This window comes from Brassica napus, chromosome C8 (assembly GCF_020379485.1).
Source record: "Brassica napus cultivar Da-Ae chromosome C8, Da-Ae, whole genome shotgun sequence".
NCBI lineage: Eukaryota > Viridiplantae > Streptophyta > Magnoliopsida > Brassicales > Brassicaceae > Brassica > Brassica napus.
In genome coordinates, this window is record NC_063451.1 from 1,767,366 (window position 1) to 1,787,091 (window position 19,726).

Consider the following 19,726-nt stretch of genomic DNA (forward strand, 5'->3'; position numbering starts at 1 on the left):
GCGTTAATTCCTTTAGATCGTGGTAACCCTTCCACAAAATCAAGTGACACATCCTCCCAAACCTTTTCTGGAATTGGTAACGGTTGCAACAGCCCACTCGGAGTTAGTGTGGAGTATTTGCTTCGCTGACAAACTTGACAAGCAGCCACAAACCTCCTGATGTCTGTCAACATTCCTTCCCAGTAAAAGACGTCAGTAATTCGCTTCTGAGTTTTCAACACCCCTCCATGACCTCCTAGTTTACTGCAGTGAAACTCTCGCATGATCAACCCTGTCAGTGCAGATTGTTTCGGTACCACTATCTTCCCCTGTCTCAGTAAACGCTGCTGGACTATTGCATAGTCAGGATGCTTCCCCGCATCCTTCTCAATCTCTTTGATCACACGCTGCAACTCTTGATCATTCTCCACCTCTCTACTAATATCCTCTAGCTCTATCACCCGTGAAAGTGTTACAGCTAGAAGCTCAGCCACGGTTACCTTTCGTGAGAGTGCGTCTGCTGCTTTGTTCTGTAGTCCGGGTTTGTATTGTATCTCAAAATCAAACCCCAACAGCTTGGTGAGCCATCTCTGATAATCCAAATTCACCTCTCGTTGCTCTAACAAAAACTTCAGACTCTTCTGATCTGTTCTTACTAAAAACCTGCGCCCAATCAAGTAATGCCTCCACTTCTGGATCGCAAACACTATCGCCATCAATTCCCTCTCGTAGACAGACTTCAGCCTCTGTCGTTCCGATAATGCTTGACTGAAAAAGGCTATTGGCCTCTGATGTTGCATGAGAACTGCTCCGAGACCGCTTCCTGATGCATCAGACTCAATCACGAACTGAGATTTGAAGTCTGGCATTGCTAATACCGGAACTGTGGTCATTGCTCCCTTCAGTTTCTTGAAAGCCACTGTTGCCTCTTCTTCCCACGCGAACTTGTCTTTCTTCAGCAGTTTCGTAAGAGGCCTTGCAATCTCCCCATACCCTCTTACGAATTTCCGGTAATAACCTGTGAGACCGAGGAACCCTCTGAGCTCCTTTACGTTCCTTGGTGTTTTCCATTCCTCCATTGCTCGTATTTTCTCCTGATCAGCTGATACTCCCTCTGCTGATATGATGTAACCAAGATACTCCACCCTTTGACTTCCAAACTCGCATTTACCCTTGTTTACGTACAGCTGATGAACAGACAACAGCTTCAACACCACTGCCAAGTGCTCCCTGTGTTCTTCCTCCGTTCTGCTGTAGACAAGTATGTCGTCGAAGAACACCAATACGAACTTGCGCAAGTACGGACGAAACACGTCATTCATGAGCGACTGGAACGTAGATGGTGCGTTAGAGAGACCGAAGGGCATTACTAAGAATTCATAATGCCCATCGTGTGTTCTAAACGCAGTTTTTGGTACGTCCTCGCTCTTCACTAGAATCTGATGATAGCCTGCCTTTAAATCAAGTTTCGAAAACACTCTAGCCCCATGTAGCTCGTCGAGAAGCTGGTCAATCATTGGTATCGGGTACTTGTCTGCTACCGTGACCTGATTAAGCGCTCGATAGTCTACACAGAAACGCCAGCTCCTATCCTTCTTCCTCACTAGTAGAACCGGGCTTGAGAAGGGGCTGCTGCTTTCCTGAATAATACCTGCTGCCAACATTGTGGTGATCTGTCTCTCTATCTCCTCCTTCTGAGCTTGAGGGTATCTGAAAGGCCTAACGCTCACCGGATTAGCTCCTTCTTTGAGCGTGATGGCATGGACCTTTCCCCTGGAAGGTGGTAATCCTTTTGGTTCTTCAAACACCTCCGAATACTGCTCCAAAACTCCCTTCCATCTTCCTGTCTCTAATCTCTTTTGCGCTTCCTCCTGCTTCCTTATACCTCCAAATTCAACAATGATCCCTTCTCCTTCTTGCTCCAAGACTTTTCTCATTGCTTTCAGTGAAACCTCCACTGTGTGTAGGCTTGGGTCTCCTCGTAACTGTATCTCTCGTTCCGCTTCTTTCCATTTCATCCATTGTAGCTTCCAGTTGAAACGAGTCTCTCCCAAAGTGTTCAACCATTGTATCCCCAGAATGACATCAGCGATGCCTAATTCCAATGGCAAGTAGCTTGCTTCAATCTTATGCCCCTGGATCTGCAGCTCCATTCCATCAACGACTCCTTTCCCTTTGATTCTTGTTCCTCCAGCCACCATTACACCGTAACTCGAGGTGTCTGTGAGTTTTAACCCCAGTTCACTGACTAGCTTCTCTGAGACGAAATTGTGTGAAGCACCGCTGTCGATGAGCACCACCACGTCTCGCGTACCAAACGATCCTCTCAACTTTAGCGTGTGAGGTGAGGACATGCCCACCACTGAGCTCATGGACAACTCCGCTACCTCTGTATCTCCGTTCCTCTCTTCTTCTATCATCTCCTCCGTCAGCTCCTCTTCGGTACCATCGTCGTAGACCATCACCACCATCAATTCCTTCCGTGGGCACTCGTGTTGTGCATCAAACTTCTCGTCGCACTTGAAACAAAGGCCTTCAGCCAGCCATTTTGCTCGTTCCGCGGGTGTGAGTCGCCGGAACGGCGGTTTGAGGCGATGGTGTGCGATATTTGGTCGGTTTGTTTGACCCCTAGGCGACGCAGGTGTATTTGATCCTCCTGGGCTGGACTTATGGTTATTGGGCTTTGATGTTTGCGCTCGGCCCGAAGACCAATTTGGGCCTGTTTGTCGTGGGTTAATGGATTTCGTCGAGGTTCCTCCTTTCAACGTTGGAGTTTCGTCGGAGATTTCCCCCGTCGACCATTCTTCCACCAGCTTTGCCATCTCCATCATTTTCTGTAGGCTCTTAGGCTCAAACATCTTTACTCCCGCTCTTATCCGAGGTTTTAGTCCATTCATGAACGCCATCTCCAGCACGTTGTCTGCGATTTCCGGCGCGTTTGTCGCCAGAGCGATGAAGTCCCGACAATACTCGCGCACCGTACCTTCTTGTTTCAGTTTCAGTAACCTCTCTCCTGCGGTAGAGTCTTGTGTCTTCGAATACTGTTCCAAGACTCTAGCTTTCATCTGTCCCCAGTCTTGGAACGCTCGCCGATCTCGTTCCCATCGGTACCATAACAAGGCATCTCCGAGGAAACACATTCGTACCGCCCTCATTTTCTCTTCCTCCGTAAAGTCTTCGATCTCAAAATACTGGTCAACACGCAAGATCCACCCATCAGCGTCTTCTCCGTCAAAAGTTGGGATCTCTAGTTGTTGTGTAAGAGATCTTCTACCCGACGGTTGTCCACTGCTAGATCTGGTGTATCGGGAGGTTGCAAAGACCTTCTGCACGGACCCTTCTGCGTTCTCTTCAATCACAATGGGTTTGTTCGCTGGGCTCTGTTTTGTTACGGGTGAGTTGCACTCGGCGACGTTGAACCTCCCCGTTGAGGCTTCAGCTACTTCATGTCTCTTCCCTTTGTCAAGCTCGAGCAACTTCTTCTTGGCCTCGTCTTCCTCTTGAAAACGTTGCTCGAGACGTTCCAGGACACTCAGCCTACCCATTTGTTGTTGCATCGCCTCCATAGATTTCTCCAACGACGTTACTCGTCCTCCTTCTTGACGCTGTTCCACTCTCTGCTCCACGACCAGGGTCGTCAGCTTCCCCAGATCTACCTGAAGCTGTTCCATTGCTTGCTCCAAATCGGATTTCTTCGGTGGCATGATGTCAGGATCTACTGCTCTGATACCACTTTGTTACGTTTTGCAACTCTCTTTAAAGTAAACTGGATTAAATAAAACACTCAGATTGTATTGATCTTCAAGAAAAGGTTACAATAGAAAGATAAGTCCCAACTTCTCTTTCTAACATGACATGAACATGATGACCAATAACTTGATACTCTTCCTAACGTACTCACGTGACTTATAAGGAGATATTCCTCTTGTCACTCACAACGGCTCCAGATCCAACACCCCATGTGTTGTGGTTCCCTTGTCTTATTGACACCTCATAGGCTACTACTACTAGACTCCAAGTCGACTCCTTGCCCACCAAGTTATCTCCCATTGGGCCGTAAAGCTACTCTTTCTCCATAATGCTTAATCTTCAAGGCCCTTTCCCGTTACACGGCCCTTTCTCTTGTAATGGAACAGAATCGGTGGTCTACACTCCTCATACGTAACAGAATCCCAAGTGGATCATCCTACACAGACGACACAACGGGCATTAACTACGTCTCTGATTCATCCTTTGTCGAAACCGGAGTCTCCAAAACAATCTCCTTCGCTGCTCAAAGACAGCTTCAGAACCTGAGGAGCTTTCCTGAAGGTTCAAGAAACTGTTACACTCTGATTCCAGAACAGGGGAAAGGTAAGAAGTACCTGATAAGAGCCAGTTTCATGTATGGAAACTACGACGGAGAAGTCAGCTCACCCGAGTTTGATCTGTTTCTTGGAGGCAATCTCTGGACAACTCTGTCCTTTAACAACACACCCCTCCCAGTGAACAAAGAAGTTGTTTACTTGAGCCAGTCTGAGAGAATCTTTGTCTGTTTGGGAAACAAAGGCAAAGGAACTCCATTTATCTCGACTCTAGAGCTTCGATTTCTCGGGAACGACAACACGACGTACGATTCTCCAAATGGTGCTCTCTTCTTCTCCAGACGCTGGAACTTTGGTTCTCTCACGGAGTCACCTATCAGGTAAAACCTCTGCTTTGTCATCTGTTTCCTCCTCTGTTTCCCCCTCTGTTTCATACTTCTTCTCTGTTTCTGTAGCTCTTTACCCATAATCAGGCAAACCTTTGTTTCCTGCTCTGTTTCCTCCTCTGTTTTTTTTCCTCTGTTTCATACTTGTTCTCTGTTTCTGTAGCTCTTTTACTCATAATCAGGCAAACCTCTGGTTCCTCCTCTGTTTCCTCCTCTGTTTTTTGCTCTGTTTCATACGTATTCTCTGTTTCTGTAGCTCTTTACTCACAGGCAAACCTCTGTTTCATGCTCTGTTTCCTCCTCTGTTTCTTTCTCTGTTTCCTCCTCTGTTTCAATAGCTTTGTTTACTTTTCACCCACAATGTAATAAAGTTTGAAACATTTTGTTTTATAATCAGATATAGTGAAGATGTATATGACCGAATCTGGCTTCCTCGCAAACTAGGCGCCGAAAACAAAGAGATCAACACATCACTTCCGGTTACATCAAGCAACAACAGTTACAACCCTCCAGGTTTGCTGATGAGCACTGCACTGACTCCCACAAACACAACAGCACCAATCTCCATGGAGTTGGCAGACACTGATCCAACTGTCAGGTACTTTGTCTACCTGCACTTCGCTGAGGTCGAGGATCTCAGTCTCACACCTAACCAGACCAGAGAGTTCGAAATCTACATCAACCAAGTAAAAATTGCTGTCTTCAGTCCTAGATATCTTCAAACAGATACCTTCTTCCTGAAGCCTGAGAGCCAAACTAATATCAAGTTTTTGCTGGTGAGAACTCCCACGTCTACGCTTCCTCCTATCATTAACGCTCTAGAGATCTACGTAGGGAATACTTACTCGCAGTCTTTTACTAGCCAAGAAGACGGTATGTGCTAGTAATATGACTAAATCAAACTCAATCTTTGTTCATAGTTTGATCAATGGTTTTAGTTATAACTTACAGATGACGCGGTTACGAGTATAAAAATGAGCTATAATGTGAAGAGAAACTGGCAAGGAGATCCTTGTTTGCCTAATAGCTACATTTGGGAAGGCCTTAACTGTAGTTATGCTAGTCTTGCTCCTCCTAGAATCACATTACTGTAAGTGTAGTTTCATCTTCATATTCTTGATCAATCTGTAGATTTTGCATATTGATTGAAAAACTTTTGTTGCTTGGAGGCAGGAACTTATCTTCAAGCGGGTTAACAGGTCACTTATCTCCCTCCTTCTCCAACCTCACAATGATTCAAGAGCTGTGAGTTTAGCTAATTCAAAATTTTGATAACATGATATTTATGTATATTGTTAAAGAGTTTCTTGATTTGAACAAGGAATTAAACTACTATTTATCTTCTTACTTGGCAGAGACTTATCAAACAATGACTTAACCGGAAACATTCCAGAGTCTCTGTCAAGACTCAAGTTCTTGAGGGTTTTGTAAGTTATAGACATATTGGTACAATGATTACTGTTTATATCGATAAGATGGGCTCTAACTCTTGATAACATCTGTGCAGAAACCTAGAGAAGAACAAGCTAACGGGCTCGGTTCCATCTGACTTATTAAAAAGATCAAAGAGCGGATCACTCTTGCTAAGGGTAGGTGACAATCCAGGACTCTGCACCGATGTTTCTTGCGGAAAAAGCAACAAGAAAACACTCATAACTGCGGCCGGCGCATCATTGGCAGCATTGTTCATTCTCCTTTTATTATCTGGAGTGTTTTGGAAGATCAATAAACGAAGTAACAAGCCAGGTAACAGTCTATATACCTATCTAACTGCTTATCACATTACCAACTGTTCAACTTTATTTTGCGACAGTGGAAGAAGATACAGACAGCGAAACAAGAAACCGTCCTAAGGCGGATTCAAACACATTACTTCTTACCTTTTCAGACATTGTAAAGATGACAAATAACTTTGGCCGTGTCCTTGGCAAAGGAGGTTTCGGAACAGTGTACCATGGCTACTATAACAACCTTCAAGTCGCAGTTAAACTTTTATCAGAATCATCAGCTCAAGGATTCAAAGAGTTCCGCTCTGAGGTAATGTACTGATTCCTTAGCCAAAGTATCTCCACAAAATAATAATTAAAAATTTTAAAATTAAGAAGAAGGAACAAATCTTTGAGAACTTGTATTTCAAATAAGATGTTTAAAAAACTTCTTTACATACTACAAAGACACAATGTCATGTTCTTAGTAATTAATTTTGTTGTAAAAATGAAAATTTAAATACAATAATAACAAATTTAAAAGATAATAATATATTATTGTTTAGATATTCAAATGAGCATTCCCACCATTAGATATATTTGTATAGGTTGAAGTACTTGTGAGGGTTCATCACGTAAACCTCACTGCTCTGATCGGCTACTTCCATGAATCTAATCAAATGGGATTGGTCTATGAGTTCATGGCTAATGGAAACATGGCAGATCATCTCTCAGGGAAGTATGACCATACGTTGAGCTGGACACAAAGACTTCAGATTGCACTTGATGCAGCACAAGGGCTGGAGTATCTTCACAGTGGATGCAAACCTGCGATAGTCCACAGAGATGTGAAGACATCGAACATATTGTTGAACGAGAAAAACAGAGCAAAGGTTGCGGATTTTGGACTCTCTAGGAGTTTTCAGACAGAGAGCCGTTCTCACGTGTCCACTCTTGTCGCTGGAACTCCTGGATATCTCGATCCACTGTTAGTTCTCTCTCTCTCTATTACAAAGTCTACCACATCGGATGTTGCAAGAGATCTTAAATAATATATAAAATGGATTCTGTCCAAAGTTGGCCATCGATCCTATATAAGGTATATATAATCAAATATTCTGTTGATTGTGTTATGTTTGTTAAAACAATGTGCAGATGCTTTAAAACAAATGAGTTAAACGAGAAGAGTGACATCTACAGCTTTGGAGTTGTTCTTTTGGAGATGATTACTGGCAAAATTGTGATTTTTGAGTCAGAGACGAAACGTGTTCATGTGAGTGATTGGGTGGTATCAATCTTGAAGTCTACTAATGATGTAAGCAACGTTGTAGATTCTAAAATGGGGGAAGATTTTGATGCGAACTCTGTTTGGAAAATTGTGGAGCTTGCTTTGGCCTCAGTTTCGCAGAACGTTGCTGAGAGGCCAAACATGCAACAGATTGTTAGAGGACTGAAGGAGTGTCTTCAAAGAGAAGAGAGTAACAAGAATCACTGATAACACAACACAAAGGGTGCAAGGTAAAGTCAAGGGGTTGGAAATCAAAAAAGCTAAAATCTTGTGGTATTTTTTATATATTTATTTTTTTACGATAATCAATTATGTTATTATGAAAAGTATTACAATGACCGATTATACAACTGATAATTTTACACATTTGATGATATTTACGTCGGATTTCAAACTACTTTTGAAATTCACGTTTGACATATTCATAAGAACATGATTAACGGTTAGAATCTAAGGTAGTTTCTAAGAAAAATAAAAATATTAATATTATAATTATGTTAGCTGGTTAAAACATGTGCAAACATTGTTTAATTAACAGTTGTCTTATAAAGTCAGTAACCGGTTTTTAAATGTCTTAGATTAGAACTTTTGTGTTTTCTCTTTCCTAATTTTGTTAATTTTTCATTTATGTTAAATATTAAGAACCCTTGTTAAATTCCCACGTTGGAACTGCCCTAACTCATGTTTGACTGATAATTGTACCATGTAAGTCTATGACTTGAAACCCATAAGGCCATAACTCATTATGGTACTGAAGATTAATGATTTTTTTTTGTTATAAAAGTAATGGAAAAATCTATATTTGTTCATAACATAGAAGTTCTTTATATAGAAGATTACACCGTCATAGATAAATGAAAAGATTACAAATCATAATCTCTTGGTTATGAGCCATCCACGATCTGGTTCATAACACTCCCCTTTGGATATCATAACCATTTAGAGCTTGTAATGTGTTTTAATGTTGTCTCATTAAAACTTTACCAGGAAAACCCAATTGGGATAAAACCATGGTGAAGGAAAAAGAGTACAACACACATTACTCCCCCTGATTTGGACATTACTGAAGGTCCCTTGGACCTCTCCAATTTTCTGCAATCCGTGGGTGATGAAGATCTTGGGCAAAATATGCTTCGTCCTCGAACATGATAGTTGGTTCTTCTTTACCATCGGTCATGCCACAATCTGATCGAACAATATTGAGTCATTGACCTCAAATACACACACACACGAAATCTTGGATGATGTTGCTGTGATATGTGTGTACCACCATGTGTAAAACATAACCTGTCTGAAAATAAATCAACAAAACCAAATAACCTCTCTTTGGGCTGGTTAGTATAAAATAAACCAAAATCAAAGGCTTCTTCATCGTCCTTCTTATGGACCAATCAGATCAGTGTCTAAAACAAGACTTCTGCATCGTTCATCTCAGGACTAAATGGACTTCTTTATCGTCCACCTTTGGACTGAATGGACCAGTGTCCAAAACAAGTGATCTCACGCCCATGTACTAGATAATGAGTGAGACTGATCCATATTAAATCTCTAGAGTACCCTTTTTTGTATATACTATTTGATGCACAAGGATTTCATTGTTAATGTACTCAAGCTGTAATCCCAAACAAAACTTTGTTTTCCAGGATCTTTCATCTCAAACTCTTTCTTGAGATATTCAACTGTTTGGGAAATTGTATCCAGAGGTTCCTAGGATATTCAGATCATATACTTTGATGATTATCAATATTGTTCTCGAGAACTTGCTGTACTTTCAGCTCAATACCCTCTAGCACTTTCATTATCCTGTGGACCATATAAATATGCAGTCACTACATCAACTTGCTGCAAGTCTAATTTTCTCTCTTATATAGCCAGACTTATGAAAAATTTAAAAGTAGTTGCATCTACCACATGAGAGTATGTCTCCTCATAATCTATTACTGGTATTTGTGAGAATCCTTGTGCAACATTAGCTTTATATCTCACGATTTCTATTCCTCACAAGACCCATTTATATCCACTGGTTTTAACATCATATGACGTCTAAATCATATGGCCAAATACGCCTTTCTTCCTTAAACTATTTAACCCCACCTTTCCATTCAATCCAATCTGTTCTACGAGTGTGCACTCTTATATTGACGTGGATTCATGATCCTCGCTTATATTCATAAATTCAGATGCTACCTTGTATGCAAATAAATCATATGCAAATAAATCATCTTATGTCAACATTCTTTACTGGTTCCATTATGTTCCAAACATGATATAATCGATTGAGATTCATTATTATAAGGACCTTTAATACTTTGCAGCTTGGCGTCCCAAGCTACATTGTTTGGTACCTGTACCTTAGAGCTGGTCGGCCTTATCTCCATGTATGGGATGGTTTCCTTAGTAACTGATGTTAGGAGTTTTCAAGGCTCCTAAGACAAATGTTGTAGTATAGTGATTGTCGAACCAGTTCTGAGGGATATCAAAGCACTGAGAATGCAAGTACTCACTTAATCTAAGTGCAACCAATGATTTAGATGGGTTTTAAACTACTACTAATACTAGAAAGCAATAACAAAATGATACTTTCTTGACTAAGGGAAAAGAGAACTCATGGGCATAGGGATTATACCTTGGGTGATCAAGTATCGAACTAAGGATGGCAAATGATCAATCAAACTATCAACCTTAAGCCTAGACACAATTCTAAGCAAGCTCTATGTCTAGATAAATGCTCATTTGCTAACATATCTCAAACATCAAATGTCTTTGGTTGAATAATATGAAAGCAATCATTACTAACAAGTCTATTAGCTATCTTAGCACCTTTAACAACAAATGTCTTTGGCAAAGTATACTAAAAGCCTAGGAGAGTTGTCTCAGGCATTTCATCAAACACCTTTCGGGTGGGAAATGCCTATTGATCAACTTTTGAGTGGCCAACTCAGAAGATGCATTAGGAATACTCTACTAGCAAGGAACAAGAATGATCTACACTAAAACATCCTAGAACTAACCTAATCACCCTTAATCTCCCTAACCCATGAATTCAAAAGGTGATTACTCACTAATCTCCATGATTCCTCTTAAACCCATATTGGATTTCAGATTAATCATGTAGAGAAATAGATAAGAAATCAACAAGAACACAAGAACATAACAATCAAAATCCAAGAGATGAACTTCTCAAGAGAGTTTTTGTGTATTTCTCAATAGATCCAAAGATAATCTCTCTGGTGGCTACAAAAGATGTTTAAAACATAGGTTTTAGAAATGTAAAACGTCCAAAATAAATTGCAAAAAGGTCCTTGAGAAGTCATGATTTTCGGCAGCAAAATAACGCGGAGCGACTTGCAGGTGTCGCTCCGGAAGGTCGCTCCAGGGCCGATTTTTGGTGTCTCCGGGCGAGAGGTCCCGAGCGACTTTGGTGTGTCGCTCCAACGGGTCGCTCTGGATCGGGAGCGACCTTGATAGGTCGCTCTGAGAGGTCGCTCCAGGGTCATCTAAGACTGTTCGGAGTGACGAGAACGCGAGCGACTTCATGGCGTCGCTTTAGGAGGTCGCTCCGAGAGGTGTGTGAGATGCGAGCGACCTCGGCGCGTCGCTCTGGGCAAGTCGCTTCACGGGGTGAGTATGGCGAGCGACTTCACGGGGTCGCTCCAGCTAGGTCGCTCTGAGAGGTGCTTTGGAGCGACCTCATGACGTCGCTGCGGAACCTCGCTCCCCTGCTCTGCTCGTCCAATGATCACATATATCACCTCCTTTGAGCTCCAAATGCATCCAAATAGCCCCAAGAACTCCATGTGGCACTCCAACACCTGATAGAGACTCATGTATGCAAAATGTAACCTAAACATGACTAAATCCTAGTCTATATGATCAAAATGCACATGGATGAATGGATAAGATAATGGAAATATGCAAGATATCAACTCCCCCAAACTTGTTCTTTTACTTGTCCACAAGTGAACTTTCTAGAACTCATAGGGAGAGAGGTTTGAAGGTGGGAGCTCATAGCCAAAAGAAACACAACTAGTACTCGATTCAACATCTAATCCAGCATGAGCACACTCTCTTATTACACTCTAGCTTCTCTAGGCCTATCTCAACTCTTTTTGCCCTTACACTCATCATCAAGCATCCACACATTCAAATCAACCAACTCTCACATTCATTAAGCACAAAACATCAGGTGAATTCTTGCAAATGGTCAGTTGGTCCAAGTCATTTGGTTGGGTGAGGGAAGGCTTTTATTCAAGTGATTCAAGAGGTTTGAAACATAAAATCTTTAAGGTGGTTTACTCTCGAAACAAGTAGCCTTGACATTGCACATAATATATCTAAGAAAGGGATCAACTCATGCATACAATGCTCAATCTCCATTGTTCTACCCTTTTCCCAAACATACAATTACACAATCATTCTCAAATGTCAAACCCAACTCACATCTCTCACCAAAAGATCCTAAGAACATTAACTCCTTCTCTTTGAAATCTACAAGGGATTTTTCACAACCTCAAAACATTACTTAGCTCCTAACAACTTTGCTAGCCCCCTTTTTCTTTTTTTTTTTTTCTTTTCATATTTTATTTTTTTTTTTTTTTTTTTTTTTTTTTTTTTTTTTTTTTAAATGGGGGCCAAGACTTTTCATAACTTGAGCTAGAGGTTTTTCTACTTATCCCAGTAAGACAATTCACTTAAACACAAAGAGTCATTTCTTTTCCTTTTTCATTGCTCCCAAATCATAATCACAACTCTCACCCCCCACCTATAGCTAGACAATAGAGTGCCCAATCTAGCAAGAATGAAGATCAAGCATTGTCGTTCCCGATACTCTCAACATTATGCACATGTAAGACTTTCCGAAGAAGGCCTCACTCATCAAACAATGAAAGCTTAAAAGAAGGGAAAGGTTTTGGGAGTGGTCTACCACTAGAGTTTGTCAAAATAAGATTGGCATAAAGGATGTGACAACTCAAGTGTGTATAGCCATGACTCAGTACACAAGGGACCATGAGCAAGAAGCATTAAGTTCGTTCAGTTCAAATAAGGTTGTAGTTGGCTTCAAAGACTGAGTTTCAGCAATCAACAAGTTTCAGGAAGAGTCTTCAAGGCTCGAAGCATACAAGTGTTTTTGAGAGGTGCATAAGCTATTCAGGTGCAAAGTAATGTTCTTTACAAGGCATTTCAAATCATTGCTCCCAATGCAAGTAAATGCAACCTATATGCTCTAGACTCTCCTAGAAATGCCAATGATGCAAACTAAATGAATTTTTTTTTATGCAAATATATATGTATAATGCAATGCATGAGACTCAAAATCATCAAAGCAAACGTGATCAAATACTTGGTACCTCCCCCAAACTTAAATGACACAGTCTCTGTGTTGTCAAGGAGAGAGAGATACCCAAAAAGAGAAAACTAATATGCAAAAACGAAATGGTATATACAAGGGAAAGTAGTGGGTTACCTTCTATGGGGAATGAGTAGAGGGAGATGCTCCCTCCTCGTCGTCCTCAGGTGGTAACTCTTCAAGGTGCTCATCAGCAAGAGTGCCCATCTCTTCAATGTAGAAGGCTTGCCCGAACACAGTTGGTTTCTTCATTTTCTCCTTGATGTCAAAGTGGAGAACATGCCCTTTACCCAAATGGAGATCAATCGTGCCCGCTTTCACCTTAACAATTGCTCCTGCTGTAGCTAAGAATGGCCTTCCAAGAATCAATGGGTCTTGAGCCTCCTCACCCATCTCAAGCACCACAAAATCTGTAGGTATCTCATATTTTCCAATCTTCACAGGTAGGTCCTCTAAGATGCCCACAGGGTACTTCACTGAACGATCAGCTAACACCAGAGAGAGTTTACACTTCTTGTACTGAGTGAATCCAAGCTTCTTTGCAACAGACAAAGGCATCACGCTGACACTAGCTCCCAAATCGCAGAGACATTTCTCAAATATCATAGGTCCAAGAGCACAAGGTAGTGTGAAGCATCCTGGATCCTCTAACTTCTCTGGAACATCAAGCCTTTGGATGATGGCACTGCACTCATGGGTAAGAATCATCATGCTTTCCATTTCCTTCTTCTTTGCAGCTACAACATCTTTCAGGAACTTGTTGTATTGAGGAATCAACATGAAAGCATCGATGATGGGCATTGCAACCTGAGCTTCACTCATTTGCTTGTCAAACAAAGCCTTGTACTTCTCTAGCAGCTGCCTCTTGAATCTACCAGGGAATGGTAGTTTGGGTTCATAGGGAGGAGGAACAAAAGAATTCTCACTTGCTGGAGCAAGAACTTCACCATCTTTCACTGTTTTCTTCGCTTCCCCAACCTTTCCTTTACCCTTGGCTTCCACAATCTTCTCCAAGATTTCATCATTGATTTTCTCATCAACAATCACCACTTCATCATCTAAGTTGATGGCCACCTCTTCACCTAGTTTCTCAGCATCCCTGGTGAGGGTTGTAGGAGGTAACTGCTTACCACTCCTAAGGGTGATAGCTTTGGCCTCCTTGGGGTTTTGGTCAGATTTTCCAGGTAGAGATCCTTGCTGGCGAGTCTGGTGAGTGTTCATGGAAGCAAACTGATTCTCTAAATTCTTGACTGTAGAAGCAAGATGTGAGAACTTGTTGTTGAGCTCATTGTAGCTCCCATCAATCTTGGAATGAAGGTTCTTCAACTCATAACCAACATGCTTCTCACTTCTAGTCTGAGACTCCAAGATTTGTTTCAGCAGGGTGTCAGTGCTGCTCTCTTGAGGAGCAGAGGAACCAGATGAGGGGTTTTGATGAGGTTGATAGCTGCCTTGCTGGTTGTTTCGAGGCGGATAACCACTCTGTTGGTTGTTGGGGTAGGATTTCTGTTGGTAGTTGTTGTACTGAAAGTTGGGCTCTTTTTTGTACCAGCTACCATTGTTGTTGATGAAACACAGCTCTTCCTGACCTTCCAAACCCTCAACCTCATGGACAACAGGTGGTGTCTCTTGGCTTGGGTTACCAACAAAGTGCAGCTGCTCTTGTGTGGCTTTATCAGCAAGGAGGATGTCTATCTTATCCTGTAGAGCTTTCAACTCCTTCCTCGTCTGCTTATCATCTGTTCGACTGTTTCTGTCGTGGTCTCCACTGTAGACTGCATCACTCTTTACCATGTTGTCAACCAGCTCCTCTGCATCTTTCTCAGTTCTCCCCAAGAAGAACCCATTGCTAGCTGTATCCAGTCTGGCCCTGTACTTAGGAAGAGCACCACGGTAGAATGTGCTCAGTAAGCTCTCCTTAGAGAAACCATGGTGTGGGCATTGAGCTTGGTAGCCCTTGAATCTCTCCCAGGCTTCACTGAAGCCTTCCAAGTTCTTCTGTTGGAAACTGGAGATCTCATTTCTCAGCTTAGCAGTTCTTGAGGATGAGAAGAATTTCTCCAAGAATGCTCTTTTGCACTCATCCCAAGTAGTGATAGAGTCGCTGGGTAGAGACTTATCCCACTGACGTGCCTTATCCCCCAAAGAGAAAGGGAATAACTTCAGCTTTAAGGCATCCTCTGACACACCATTAGTTTTTGACAACCCACAGTAGCTGTCGAACCTGTCCAAGTGATCGAAAGGGTCGCCAAGCCATGATATTTGTTGTTCTCGATCACGTTGAGGAGTCCTGACTTGACCTCAAAGTTGTTGGCTGCCACAGCCGGTGCTCGGATTCCTAGTCTATGACCAAGAATGTTGGGCCGGTCATAAGTACCAATGGGTCGAGCTGCTCGCGGTTGGTGTTCTGCCCCTTGCGGTGGATCTGCCATATCAATATCTAATCTCTGCAAGTGGGCTTGTTGTTCTTCTTCTCTTCTAGCTCTAGCACACTCCCTCTCGAAAGCTCTGATGTCTGCTACTATTGGAACTAGGTTTGATGGACCCCTGCTCCTCAAGTTCATACACCTGAAAGTTAAAGGTAGGTGAAGAAGAAGAATCAGTAACAAAAAAAATAAAAATGACTTAGTCTCAAGTAAGTGACTAAATCTCAATGTTCAATCTACTCAGAATTTGGCAACGGCGCCAATTTGATATTAGGAGTTTTCAAGGCTCCTAAGACAAATGTTGTAGTATAGTGATTGTCGAACCAGTTCTGAGGGATATCAAAGCACTGAGAATGCAAGTACTCACTTAATCTAAGTGCAACCAATGATTTAGATGGGTTTTAAACTACTACTAATACTAGAAAGCAATAACAAAATGATACTTTCTTGACTAAGGGAAAAGAGAACTCATGGGCATAGGGATTAGACCTTGGGTGATCAAGTATCGAACTAAGGATGGCAAATGATCAATCAAACTATCAACCTTAAGCCTAGACACAATTCTAAGCAAGCTCTATGTCTAGATGAATGCTCATTTGCTAACATATCTCAAACATCAAATGTCTTTGGTTGAATAATATGAAAGCAATCATTACTAACAAGTCTATTAGCTATCTTAGCACCTTTAACAACAAATGTCTTTGGCAAAGTATACTAAAAGCCTAGGAGAGTTGTCTCAGGCATTTCATCAAACACCTTTCGGGTGGGAAATGCCTATTGATCAACTTTTGAGTGGCCAACTCAGAAGATGCATTAGGAATACTCTACTAGCAAGGAACAAGAATGATCTACACTAAAACATCCTAGAACTAACCTAATCACCCTTAATCTCCCTAACCCATGAATTCAAAAGGTGATTACTCACTAATCTCCATGATTCCTCTTAAACCCATATTGGATTTCAGATTAATCATGTAGAGAAATAGATAAGAAATCAACAAGAACACAAGAACATAACAATCAAAATCCAAGAGATGAACTTCTCAAGAGAGTTTTTGTGTATTTCTCAATAGATCCAAAGATAATCTCTCTGGTGGCTACAAAAGATGTTTAAAACATAGGTTTTTAGAAATGTAAAACGTCCAAAATAAATTGCAAAAAGGTCCTTGAGAAGTCATGATTTTCGGCAGCAAAATAACGCGGAGCGACTTGCAGGTGTCGCTCCGGAAGGTCGCTCCAGGGCCGATTTTTGGTGTCTCCAGGCGAGAGGTCCCGAGCGACTTTGGTGTTTCGCTCCAACGGGTCGCTCTGGATCGGGAGCGACCTTGATAGGTCGCTCTGAGAGGTCGCTCCAGGATCATCTAAGACTGTTCGGAGTGACAAGAACGCGAGCGACTTCATGGCGTCGCTTTAGGAGGTCGCTCCGAGAGGTGTGTGAGATGCGAGCGACCTCGGCGCGTCGCTCTGGGCAAGTCGCTTCACGGGGTGAGTATGGCGAGCGACTTCACGGGGTCGCTCCAGCTAGGTCGCTCTGAGAGGTGCTTTGGAGCGACCTCATGACGTCGCTGCGGAACCTCGCTCCCCTGCTCTGCTCGTCCAATGATCACATATATCACCTCCTTTGAGCTCCAAATGCATCCAAATAGCCCCAAGAACTCCATGTGGCACTCCAACACCTGATAGAGACTCATGTATGCAAAATGTAACCTAAACATGACTAAATCCTAGTCTATATGATCAAAATGCACATGGATGAATGGATAAGATAATGGAAATATGCAAGATATCAGTAACCTCGGATTTGGATTTGATTATCATTCTGTGCACCTATTTTTTGTTTCCGAGGATTCTTATCTTTTGGAACCTATTTGGTCTACCACGTTTCATACGTTGTCTAGACTCTGTAGCAACTTAATTGTGTCTCTTCTTGGACATCAAATCCGTTGGTGCTTTACAAGCTGGTTTATATATGATTTAGTCATTCTTTTTCGGGTCAGCAAATGTGTCTGGCATTTGATTAGCTAACTTTGTAAATGTATAATGTTTGGACGTCTATTTCACATTCTTTAGTCTGAGGATCTTGCCAAGACATTGATGGTTGATTCCATTCTATTTCTTTTACCATTCTTTTACCAGCTTTATTATTTTTTTCTCCTGGTCTTAAAATAATCTGTGTACATGGCCTCAAATATAATCACCCATAGTTGGCTCAAAGTACTTTATTATTGTAGGAGAATCATATCCAACATATAACCCCATCCTTCTTTTGAGGTCCCATCTTAATTCTCTGTGGTGGAACAATTAGTACATAGACAGCACATCCAAATGTCTTATGATGGGGTATGTCTGGCTCTTGACCCGTTAATAATTGTAATAGGGGATATCTATGCTCACTAAATGGCCTGATGCGTATTAACTTAGGTGCATGTAAATTTCGTGTGGCCCAAGCTGTGAATGAGAGTTTTGACCTCATAAGTTATGGTCTATCAATTAGCTATTTGCGTTTTAAAATATTTTGGCCAAACCGTTCTTGGTATGGACATGTATCACAGAATTGTCCACACTTACCCCCATGGACATACCATAATCATTTAAACGCTTGGGACATGTATTCACCAGTATTAACTAGACATATAGTCTTTATTTATGAAAACTGGACTCGTAGCCGTTTTACTGGTGATGGCCTAATGAGTTTCCCTTGTGTACATGCTACACACATGAGATTCTTTGGGATAACTCTTCTTATCTTTTAATGTGTGCCTTTTGAATATCAATTTTCGCATCATGTTTGGACCAGGATGGTCAATCCGATCGTGCCATAAAGTGTATATTTTCGCAGGCTTTTAGCCTCTATCATACTGATCCATGCATAGTCTAGATCAGTAGAGAATGTAGGTATAGTCTTTAGGACTTATTATGGCCTTGAGCGATTTTATACATATATCTGAAGGAACTCTTTGTTTCATTCGTCCATTGTTTCAATATGGAAACCATTCATTCTTATATATTTAAAACTTAATAGGTTGATTTTGCTCTTAGAGCTGGGTGAATATAAGACATCACTGATTTCTAGATGCATACCCTTAGGCAATAATATATTAGCCTAGTCATAGTCTTCTTTCAGACTGGCGATACCTGCTTTAGTACTTATATTGGCGTTTTTCAGTGTACTCATATAGAAAAATCATCCATTCATTTAATCTAAGCAGACAATGTAATAGAAACAAATTCAAGGAGATAAAAATCAGAGAAAGCATACAAGCAAAGCAATCACACAAGTTTGATGTCGAAATTAGATTATCAACTTGATTCTTTTAGGAAATCATAAGTCTCATATTCCATAAGATCATCTTGATCATGTTCGAAATTATTTTCACAATCTTTATAGGCCAAGTGGGTTTCAGGATTCTTCCCTTTCAGACTCTATTTGATAGAGGTCACAAAAATGTTTGGGAGTCCTTCATATCTTAGCCCAATGGTTCCCCATTCCACATCTATGGCACACTGATTTGGTCGAGCTTTGTGGTTTAAAGGATATACCACGGCCACTGCCTTGACCATGACTCTAATTGGGTTGATACCCACGACCTCTACCATAGTGATTCCCACGGCCAAATGTGTTATAGTGGCCATGGCTACGTCCTTTCCACCCTCCACGGCCATGACCGTGTGGTCTATCATTCTGGACGTGGTTACCTTTTTTTTTTCTTCTGCAGCCTTATTGGTATCAGGTAATGGGGTTAATCCAGGAGGTCTCAATTCACTGTTTCTCATCAGGAATCTATTATTTTGCCCAGCTAGCAATAGACTCATCCACAGACTTATAGTCCTGGATTCTGGGATTCCTCCAATCAAATAGAGTCTTTGGTAATAACACCGTTCTTTGGTGATTATATCTCGATTTTTAACTCTGTCCGAAGGTCTAGAGGATTCTCTGTAGTCAGATACTGATCTTTGAGACTCTTAATAAGATGATGGCTAATAATTAATATTGCCATGTATCAATCTTTCTCATTGGCATTATTGCCTTCTATGATACATTCACCAAGTCTTTTTGACTTTAGGATAATCCTTGTATCCAATGCCCACCGTAAATAATTATCTCCAGAGAGATTTAGGGCAGCAAAATTCAGGTTGATTTTCGACATCTCAAATCATATATCACTCAGTATTTAGGTATAATTTTCATCCGGCCTTACTCTTAAAAACAATCAATTCGTATTTCAATCTTGTGAGGACAATGAGACTATCAATCTTAAAGGCATTTAATCAATCAGTCAATTTCTAGCA

General features: G+C 41.4%; 1 protein-coding gene and 1 non-coding gene across 2 annotated transcripts; both read left to right on the plus strand.

The window, feature by feature from the left end:
• The first annotated feature begins 3,762 nt into the window (after positions 1–3,762).
• LOC106383407 (probable LRR receptor-like serine/threonine-protein kinase At1g05700) lies at positions 3,763–8,029 on the plus strand. Its single transcript, XM_013823517.3, has 9 exons — positions 3,763–4,663; positions 5,067–5,542; positions 5,621–5,759; positions 5,843–5,914; positions 6,025–6,096; positions 6,177–6,415; positions 6,483–6,706; positions 6,984–7,363; positions 7,531–8,029. Exons 1-9 carry the CDS (start codon positions 4,107–4,109, stop codon positions 7,868–7,870), a joined length of 2,499 nt encoding a protein of 832 aa, XP_013678971.2. The 5' UTR covers positions 3,763–4,106; the 3' UTR covers positions 7,871–8,029.
• Positions 8,030–14,934: 6,905 nt separating this feature from the next.
• On the plus strand, positions 14,935–15,041 carry LOC125592054. The gene has a single exon (XR_007327904.1). It is a non-coding gene; the product is annotated as a small nucleolar RNA R71 (small nucleolar RNA).
• Positions 15,042–19,726: the final 4,685 nt, after the last annotated feature.